The sequence below is a fragment of the Epinephelus moara genome, chromosome 13, assembly GCF_006386435.1.
Source record: "Epinephelus moara isolate mb chromosome 13, YSFRI_EMoa_1.0, whole genome shotgun sequence".
Taxonomy (NCBI): Eukaryota; Metazoa; Chordata; class Actinopteri; order Perciformes; family Serranidae; genus Epinephelus; species Epinephelus moara.
In genome coordinates this window covers 30,993,124-31,004,337 of record NC_065518.1, presented here as the reverse complement: position 1 = coordinate 31,004,337, position 11,214 = coordinate 30,993,124, and the positions used below count along the sequence as shown (strand labels likewise).

The window sequence follows — 11,214 nt, the reverse complement described above, 5'->3', positions numbered from 1 at the left end:
TTACCGGCATTAATAACTCACCCTAAACTGACATCTTTCCTGAGAAAAAGCAAAGCCAGAGCAAAGCTGACTCTTGTGCAGACTCTAGTGGAAGTTAATGGCGACGCGCGCAGAACTGATCTAATAGGCTTTTTCTTAATATTACAGTACAACAAATTACCAAAAATCACTACTACATACAATACAATTTTTACTGTGTTCTTTTTTCCGCTATATTATTTATTTATTTATTATTATTATTTAATAAACTTCATTTTAACTCATTTGTAAGACATGTTTAATGCATAATATTTCTCAAAATGATCATATGTTTGCATGTCTAACACTGATGAACACATTGCTTTATTGACAGCAACATTTTTTTTTATATATATATATATAACATTATATATAAGGTGAGAAAACCAGTTCGAAATGATGAGATTATGTCTGGAGACCATTAAACATTGTTTTGAAAGACATTTTATTGATATATACATATTTTATTGTGATATTTAACCAAATTCGGAATTTTACTATGAAGTTCATGCAGGTAAACACAGTAAGTTTACAGTAGCATACTGATGATTCACAGTAACATATGGAGTTTAAGTGTAAGATTACAATGAAATACAGTAATTCTACAGGAGCATTTTGTTAAATCACAGTAATCAAATGTACATCAACTGTGAAGTTACAGTTAAATTCAGTAATTTACAGGAACGTACCATTATATCAGTAATAACAAGCTTTAACTATGAGTTTACAGTTAAAAATAATTTTACAGGAACATACTGCTAAATCACATAGCTACTGTGAGATCACAGCATACAGCTGTCATTTTAGAACAATTAACTGTAAAAATTAACAGTAATTTACTGTTAAAGTAATGCAACCAGTAGCCAGTAATTTACTGTAAATTTACAGTCAAATATTGTACAGTATACATTTACCATTTGTATTTTCATGTATATTATATATTCCCCCTGAGACTGTGTCCTCATATGAGGACATCACATTTTGGGTTTACTTGACCTTACATTGTACTTCATTCTACTTAACTCAGACCTGTTGTCCTCATTTGTGGACACTTTTATGTCCCATCTAGTGGTAGTATAAGTACAATGACTAATCCATGTAACAAAAAAAAAAGAAAAGAAAAAAAGATGGCAGCCATCTCTGACAAGTCAGTTTGCAGTTGATCCCGACACCAATGTGGACAAAGTGCAAAACCTAATCAAATTTTATGGTTGAAACATTTCTATTTATGATTAATAACGTTTGTGGTTTTTTGTGGAATAAAAATGTGACTAATTTAAGCAACAGTAACAAGTTAAGATGCTGTTAATTAGGAAGAACTTGTTTAAGGACACTGGGACTTAATTGTTATTGAAAAATATTTACTTTATTTTATACCCGTCGGGTCCTATACCAATCCCAAATGGCTTGGAGAAATTAAAAATGCAACAAAAGTTTGGGTCTCAAACAGCTAGCATAAAAAGTGACACATTATTTTCTTAACCTTCAACTGCTGTATAGTAATATTTCATGTGATTATCAGTGCAAAAAAAGTAATTTGGCCTATAAGTTTTTTGTAATTTGCTAGATTGAAAAAATTGAAAACTTTGGGACCATAAGGACAAAAAGGACAGCATGCATGTGAGGTCAGGACAGTTTAAAACATGGGAAAGTGCTTAACAAAGTGTTGTTTTTTTTTGTTTGTTTTTTTAAGAAATGCACAGAAAGTTGGCGAAAATGAACATAAGTGGACCTAGAATGCTGTTCAATAAATGTAGTGGATGGAAAGTTCAATATTTACATGTAAAAGTATAAAGTAGCAGAACATGGAAATACACAAGCGAAGTGAAGCCACAGGTGAGGACTTGAATGCCGCCTCATCCTCACATTCTCCTCATCACCCTCATCCCCATCCTCCATCTTCCTCATATCCTCCCATCCAAATAACCTGCCACTGTACAAACTTGACATCGTCTTAATTCTCTCAATGGCTGCTCGGTCGCGTCCTGTGTCCATCCTCCTCTTGCTCCCATCATCCTCACCTCCCCCCACCTCCTGTATTGTATGCAGCGTGATGTGGGTGAGCGATCACGACATGCCTTTTAAATGTGAAGTGATGTAGGCAGGAGCCCGCAGACTGTGATTCACGCCACAGGAGGAGCTTACAGAGGAGCGAGGAGCGCGCAGAGGAGAGGGCTGCGTGGGGAGGAGAGATAGAGAAAGAGAGAGACGGAGTTGCGTGGTTTTGTCAGCTCTTATTCTCCTCACCCGGCTCCTCCGTTGTAAACGCGCGCGCGGAGGACGACAGGATGGAGCGGATGGAGTCGATGGAGCCGATCACGGCGCACTACACCACGGCTTACCCGGAGATCCATCCCGATAGTGGGTACGAATCTAGAGAGACCACTGACAGCCAGGCGAAGACCCCACCAGCTCCGACATATGATGAGGAATTAGTGCACAAGGTATGATCGCAATATAATGTGTTTTAGTGCGCCACAGACCAACACTTTAAACTTAACAAGACAGGTGCTTATTCTTTAATATTGCTAGTTTGTGTCTCTTTTTCTGGTGTTTACTGGCATTTATGAAATGTCCCTTAAACCCCCCTGTACCCCGGTGCTGGACAGGTTTTGCGCTCTCCATGGTGCTGATCTTCACTTGGCTGCCGTTTCAGTTGAGCCCTTTCCAGGCTTGTTGCGTGTCAAATCTGCCCTAAAACACCCTTCGTCCTGTAATGAACAGTCAGTGCTGCTCTTTACTCATATCTGCTTCCTGCTTCTTGCTGCTTCAGATTTGAATGAGGCTTGAAAGTGGTCACTTTGTGCCGAGATGCTCTTGAGCAATCCCTCTACCTCCTATAAACCTGTCACTGTCACTACAGGCTGTATTCAATGTTTTATAATTGTGTTATTTAAATGTAGTCTTTGTAGACTGGGAGATTGCATCTCCCTGTTATTGTGTTAACAAAATCCACTTCCGTTTTAAATGAGCATGACGGGCACAGGAGGAAAGGCTCATGTGGCATCCTTACTGTAAACGCTACGTTTTCAATAGCAATATGCTGTCTAAAATTCAACAGTGCTCTTCATAGTTGCATCCTTGATAATAAATAGCTTAATGGTAATAATTGTATTTGGAGTATCTTTCAAGCAAGGAGCAGAAATTTTTTGTAAAAAAAAAAAAAAAATCAACTGCATAAAAAATAGTTACATAAGGTAAAAAAACAACAAGTCAAAATAAACATGATCTGGTGGGAGCACAACAGTGTTAAACAAGACAAGAAGGTGTGCCTATTTAAAAGCTGAGACAGTCTGCTGACCGAATACCAACTGGAAGACTGGTGCAAAGCTGACGTGCCAGTACAGCAAACCATCACCTCTTGACCTTAACCTGGACTCTGAACAGCCTAACCCAGCAGATCATTGCAGCCCAGTCACCAGTCACTAATGTTGGCATTGTATGTTTCTGCAAACAATGGATGTGTTGCAGTTGTACATTTCATATGTATGAAGGAGTTCAGATAACATGACAATAAGCTGAGCTTCTCATCAGGAGGAAGAGGAGGGGATGACTGATGGCACAACTCCTAGTTTAGACAGCTGCCAAGCAGCAAACAGCAGCAGAACACTGCTCAAGACCAACAAAAGCAGACATTTTCTTTAAGGACAGGTCAGGACATTTCCAGCTGCGTTTATAGCAACAAATTTTTTAACAACAGTTAGGTACATTTCCAGCCATGTTTGTAGCAACAAAAGTGAGTCACAGTGAGTTGGGACATTTCCAGTTGTGTTAGTAGTGTCAAAGCAGGTATTTTTTAATGAAAGTTTGGAATATTCCTAGCTGTGTTTGTAGCGATAAAAGCCGGTAGCAGCTGGCAAGCAACAGACACCAGCACAGTATCCACAACCAAAAAGACGGGTATTTTTAATGACAGGTCAAGACATTTCCAGCTGTGTTTATATTGACAAAATGTTTAACAACAGGTTGGGACATTTCCAGCTGTTTGTAGCGTCAAAAGCAAATATTTTTTAACAACAGTTTGTTACATTTCAAGCTACGTTTATAGCAACAAAAGTGGGTATTTTTTTAACAGCTGTTTGGGACATTTCCAGCTGTATGTGTAGTGTCAAAAGCAGTTAAGTTTAAAGACAGGTTCGAATATTTCCAGCTTTGTTAGTAGTGACAAAGCGGGTAGCGGTTCCTGAGCAGCTGACAGCAGCAGACAACTATCCAAAACCAAATAGGTGGATATTTTTAGCAACAGATCAGGACATTTCCAGCTGTGTTCTTCACTACAAAAGCAGACATTTTTTTAACAGTGTGGGACATTTCCAGACAAGTTTGTAGTGACAGAAGCAGGCATTTTTTTAACAACATTCATTCATTCATTTGTTTTCCAGAACAGCTTATCCTGGTACAGGGTTTTGAGCAAGAGGCAGGGTACACCCTGGACAGGTCACCAGACTATCACAGGGTTGACACATATAGAGACGGACAACCATTCACACTCAAATTTACACCTACAGGCAATTTAGAGTAACCAATAACCTAATGTGCATTTCTTTGGTTTGAGGGAGGAAGCCAAGAACCCTGAGAAAAACGGACAGGAACATGTAAACCCGAGACAGAGAGGCCCCCGGCTGGCTGATGGATTCAAGCCCAGAACCCTCTTGCTGTGAGCTGACAGTGCTAACCACTGCACTACCATGCCATCCTTTTCAGTCTTGGACATTTCCAGCCGTGTTTGTATTGTCAAAAGCGTGTGTCTTCTGCCAAGCAGCAGCAAAAAGCAGAACATTATTTGCGACCAACAAAAGTGGGTATTTTTTAACAACAGGCCAAGAAATTATTATGTGTTCCTAACCCTAACCTAGTGTTTTTGGTGCCTTAACCTAACCACACATTAATCACAGCTTTGTCCAACATTAAATTGGTAATTGAAAATTAAAGAAACATGAAGTATTATGTATTACATATGAAATGTACCAGCGTAACATATCCTTGGTTTGAAGAAACGTACAATGCCAATATTTATTCTGGCAATGGCTTGATCTAAGAGGCCTTTGGGGCATTAAGGAGTTGAAAAATCACTAACATGACACCTGGCCATTTGAAGCCTGTAAGTAATGACTAGAATTTAAAGATAGACTAAAAGAAATCTATAACCAGTGCAAGGAGGCTAAAACTGGAGTGATGGGAGCAGTGCATTTGGTCTTAACACTGGGAGCCTGGCTGCGGGTCCAGAGGGCACTCCAGGACAAGGGTTATAATTAGGACCAGGAATGAAACTGCTGACTAAGCGGGTCCCACCAAGAGCATCCCAGTGAGACTCCCTTATGTTTGTGGGTGGAGACCACTCCTATCCAAAACTATCTTTGAACCAATATAGCACTTATAATCTCCCCCCATATATGACCACCAGTTGTCAGGTGATGTACTCAGGTCACATTATGAGGCCAGCATCAATTCCATGAGCTGGATGAAGACTGTGACATGCAGTTAAAAGCTCAGAAAAGAAAGTAAGTGCAGTAATACAACTTCTGTGGTGGAGTAAAAGTCCTTCTTTCGACATTTTACTCAAAGCTGCACAAATCAATATTTTCAAATTAACATTAGATCAAATGACTGTGTAATGTTGAAGGCGTTTCTAATAGTAACAAACCCACATAGAGTTGTCCCCTGACTCTGAGTTCTTATCTCGACAGAGTGTTAAATATCCTTCTGTTCAGTGTTTTGGTTTCAAGGCCTGCAACTTTACTGTTTTGGTTCAGTGTCACTGCCGAAAAAGCTCCAGCATAACACCCATGTTATGCTAGCAGACAAACAAAGATAGCAACTAGCTAGTGAACATAGCGCAACACGTTGCAACTAGAGAGCCTGATATTTCTCTTGGGAGTTGGTGGAGACCAAATCAGAGCTAAAAGGAGAGTGAATATTGGAGAAACATGACAACAAATGAATGCTAATGTTGTTCTGTCTCTGAATGTAGGCGAAAAACAACTCAGTAAGCTAACATGACATAATGTCAGAATGAGTGAATGGAGTCAGGCGTCACTGATTATAAGGCTGGTGTTATTGGTAAAGATGTGACTCTTATGGCTCTGAGTGTACTTACAGAGAGCATGGTGACATTAGTTATGAAAGCATGTTCAATGACACCCTATAAAGTGCTCTCATATCCGTACAGCCTGATCTTAAGCAGCTAATGCTACATTAGCTCACATAAACCAACAAGTCAGATCCTCTGATTCCCTTCCAGCTCAGGAGTGCTGGCCTTTGACCTTGCTGTAGACGGCACAAAGAGAAAAGAGACAGTCCCTTTGGGCTTCAGTGAGATGTCACATTATATTATGAAGCTGTATTGCAGGAACAGCTTCCAGTTCAGTGTAAGGGAGCTGCGTCAGTCAAAGCTCACTTCCTTTGTATGTATTAATTTGGCCTTTAGTTTGCAATGTCCTTTTTTCTTCTGAAATATCAGTCACTGTGAGGAATGAGTGCACCAACATTCAATTTCTTTCCAAAAGTAAATATGATATTTTTACATTGTGTTCACGACATCTCACAGTTGTCTAAAGGTGTTTGACAATTACAAGAAATCTTCACACAGACATAATCTGCGATGTCATTGCGCCTGAAGAATGATTTTGTTCCTCAGGACTGCAGCTGCTGCTAAGTGACTTTTTGTCATTAGTGTGAGTTTAGTGAGAACAGAGTTTTCCCAAAGGCTAATGATCTGATGAGACATGAACCGGGTTGCCCTAATGTAACCATTATGCACTTTGACAGCTGCCTTTAATTGCCTTGGAAACAGTGTGTGTCTGTGTGTGTGTAAGGCTTCTACTGTGAGGGGAGCCTTACACACACACAGACACACACTGTGTGTCTGTGTGTGTGTAAGGCTTCTACTGTGAGGGGAGCAGGTGCTTTGCAAAGGGGCAATCCAAGCTGTTCTTTCTAAAATCTGAAACAGTTCTTTCAGGTGAACCCCTTCTCTCTCCTCTTAGTTTCAACCTATCGGCCAGGATAAATGTTACCATTGTATATTTCTGCAAACATTTGTACATGGATGCGTTGAAACTTTACATTTCTTTATGTTTCACCAACACCGTGGTTAACATGTGGTTCTGTTTGGCACAAAAAGCACCTAGTTATTGATAGGAAAAAAATATGTTTAAGCTTGAAATACCTGGTTTTCACTGCTCTAAATGCCAAATATCTTGCTAAATAACCAACTGATTTGTTGTGTGTTGGTTTTAAACGGTACTCTGCAGCTTGGCAGCCACTTAGGTGCTATGCCATCCACTATTTGATGGATGATATGATAGGTTTGAAATGTACAATATAACATATCCATGGTTTACATAAATGTACAACACCAACATTTTCCTCTGGCGACCCGGCTGTTAGTCCTCTGTCTCACTGATGTGCTTTTTGTCTCTTCTCTCTGGGGGGGTAGTAGCTTTTCTTTCACACTCTCTCACCTGTGCTCCCCCTGAGGGATTACGGTTACACAACAAAAATGGGGCTCCTGTGAGTGCTCTTTGGTTGGGTTGTGGTTAGACATAAATGACTGTGTGGTTTAAGCTCTGTCGAGGAGCTCTGTTTTTTTTTTTTTTTTTAAATCAGTGTAACAATGATCTTCTGTTACAGAATTCAGTATCTTTTAGGATTTGGTTATCATGATATCAACATTTATTTAATAGTCTTTACAGGTCTGTGAAGGATAGGCTGATGTTATATAAGAATGAAACTGACAATGCATTAGTCAGTATGTCAGTACTGTCTGACTTCCCTTTTCTGTAAGTAGCTCTCAGCCCAAGCCCACTGGGTCTTACTGAAGACGTAAATATTTAAAGCTACACTGATCAATATTGTTATGTGAAAATGGATCAAATGACTGAGTAATGTGAAAAAAAAGTCACTTACAGTGGCAAAGCAACAGTTAGTATTACCAAACTGTGCAGTTCCCCTCAATTCAACAGAGCTTTTTAGCGTCTTTAAGCTCATTGTTTTAGTTTTTACAGCCTGCAAAGGTACTATTATAGTTAACTCTTGCCACTCTCACTCATAAAGACGACTTTTGGCTGTGACCAGCATGGCTCTAAATAAACACTAGTGTTTCAGCATATCTGATGGATGCGTAAATAATGGTGTCGACGGGGCTCCCACCAACTTCACTATATTTTTGTTTTGATTTGTCGTCTTTTCGCCTTTGTGACTCAAGCATGTATGACCTATGATAGCGATACACTCATCAACATTGGAGAGGAAAGCACAGGGATTGGATTAAGCGCCAGCAGCTAGCAGCTAATGGTGCTAACTTCATAAAAGCCATATTGCTGGCAACCATGCTGACAGAGCTAACTGTGTTAACAAGGGGGGAACTGGATGGTGGGTGCTAAGTTTCCGTGACAATGCCGTCCTCATATCAGCGGTAACCGCCATACGGGTGCAATGTAACATGGCACCAATGGGCTAGAAAGTGGGATGCACATATGCACTTATATTCACACGCGGACAGACCGGCTTGACACAACAAACCACAGAGAAGCTGTGAATCAGACATATTCACATGTATATATCCATATTCTTTATATTTATACTGTGGTACAAGCCTGTGCAGTTTCTTGTGTAATATTTTACCACTCTGTTCAATAATATTTATAGGCCATATTTCTATTTACTGTAAATATATTACACCATGTGTGTGTTTTAGTAATCCTGTGCAACTATCAATCATAGACATACAGTATCTGTAGAAGTGAAAGGTGTATAGCATACAGTATAAGGATTTTTTATTATTTTATGTTTACTTGATCTGATTTGTATTTTTGTAATATTCTTATCCTTTTTGGCACTCAATCACTTTTTTTTTTCTATTGCTTCTGGCTCCTGAGCCGCTGTAACATGTGCGGGATTAATAATGTTGCGTTGCGTTGCGTTGCGTTGCATTGTATAGCGTTGTGTTGTGTTACCTTACCTTACCTTACCTCTTTCCACGTCACGTCACGTCACGTCACGTCACGTCACGTCACGTCACGTCACTTCACGTCACGTCACGTCACACCACCTCACCTCACCTCACCTCACCTCACCTCACCTCACCTCACCTCACCTTGTCTTATCCTTTCTTATCTTATTTACTGTGTATCTTTACATAGTACAGTAAATAGTGGTTTACTGCTATGAATGTCACATACAGAGCCTTTATGGTTTCAATGTTTTTAATGTGTTCATCAATTCATTTTTGGTTTGGGTCTTTTCATGGTGGTTGTTGACAATAGGACAAATATAGAATATAACTAGATTTATCCTGGATGTTTTTCAGTTAACTAACCTATATGTTCACATTACAAATGATTTTCAAACTATTTATAAAGCATTATTTGTGATGCATAAATTTATACAGATATCAAGGTCCTTATTGTAAAATCTAAACATTTTGTTTGTCAACAGCACCCAGTAATTCTTATGTGGTTATTTTATGTAAAACTATATCTATATATGTATTGCTATGGTGATGTAAAATGAGAAAAAATGACAATGTATCCATATCGCATGCTCTCTAACAGCTTTCAGGCTTGTCATTCAACACATATAGAAGCACGCAAACATTGCCATTGATGTATATTTGCCTCAGCCGTCAGACTGACTTTTAATATTGGAAGCTACAGTTATCTGCTACAGTCATCTGCTCTGTGGATTCAAATCCCAGCTCTGCAGCATATCAAACAGTTTAAATTAGCCGCAATATGAAAACTGTCAAGCTAAATTACATTCTAGGCTGTGTGAAGAGTTCATAGTCTCCAGGAAGATAAAAGTGACTTTTCTCATTGCTCAGGCAGAGGAGATCAGCAGAACATTATGATTCTCTCCACTCCCTGAAATTGTTAATCCAACTTCCCATGCAGTAAAGGGTCTTTCATATTTTCTATTTATTACAAGTATGATGGCCTCCATGGAAGCTGTTAATGACGCTTCGTGGTAAGAACTTGGCTTAAACAGAAAGAAGGGAAATTCAGTGGTACTTAGGGAATGTTTGTTGTTTATCAGAGGAGGGAGTGGCTGGGGTGTGACTTATCTTGACCCTCCCTTGAGCTACAATATTTTTCCTTGAGCCTCCCTCAATGACTGGGGGGAAATGTAGGTTTATGTTTTTGGTGAAATTTTGAATGAGAAGTAGAATAAAGTGATTTTGATAACTTATTACTATTTTAACCTAGTTTATTATGTTTCCTGATGTTCATAGCACGTGATGTGTTAAAGAGCCACCGGAAATTTAAAATTCCAACAAAATATGTCTGCTTTTAGTGTCTGGCTATGATAAATGGTGTAATTTTGGCGATTTACAAGAAAGCATGCCTTTCAAACATGCCAGTGTCTTTTGGGTTTCAAAGGGTTTTAAAGATTAACACAAAGTACAACCGTTCCAACTTATATGTCACTTATATTAAGCCAAAATAAAAACTACAAGTCCCTCCCTACTGTTTAAAAATGATTTGAGATCCCCTCCCCCATTTTGCACCACCCCCTCCCCTCTTCTAAATAACAAACAGTCCCTTAACAATCTGCTCATGAGAGATAAATGATTTGTAACTCTCTCTTTCTCTCTCCACACCATAAATATGTACAATATACTGTATACATCATCCACATCATCCATGTCTCATTCCCGAACATCTGCAGTGTATTATCACCTAATTGCCTCCAGTCTCCAGTGGGGCTTTATGAGACAGACCCACTTCCCAGTTAACCTCTGTTACCACGGAGACAGAGTCATGCCCCTCTCCCACCACAAACACACTCACCATCATCACATATGTGTACTTCTACATTTATAGTTGTTTTTCTGCTCTGGTTCTGCATTCACACACACACACACACACACACACACACACACACACATGCAGGCGTTATGTTACATGCTTTCAGTGACGTCCAGTAAACAGGAAACAGATGCCATTAAGTCACAGGAGAATTAGATGAATTTGTAATATTGCTGTAAAGCCTCTGAGTTTACATTTCTGATAGTTTTTCCATTTTAAGAGATTCATCATAATCATAACTGTTTGACATGCTATGGCCTCAGTGTGTACAATATACTAAAACATATATATATATATATATACACTGAACAAAAATATAAACGCAACACTTTTGTTTTTGCTCCCATTTTTCATGAGCTGAACTCAAAGATCTAAAACATTTTCTATA

The 11,214-nt window shown here is 39.1% G+C and overlaps 1 protein-coding gene across 1 annotated transcript in view; it reads left to right on the top strand.

Annotated features, from left to right (window-relative positions):
* The first annotated feature begins 2,119 nt into the window (after positions 1–2,119).
* The window catches only part of LOC126399336 (ras-related protein Rab-37-like), a 24,271-nt gene continuing 15,176 nt past the window's right edge, over positions 2,120–11,214 (top strand). The window contains exon 1 of the mRNA XM_050059184.1: positions 2,120–2,462. Coding sequence (XP_049915141.1) covers positions 2,307–2,462 — 156 coding nt within the window. The 5' untranslated portion in view covers positions 2,120–2,306. The remainder of the gene's footprint in view (positions 2,463–11,214) is intronic.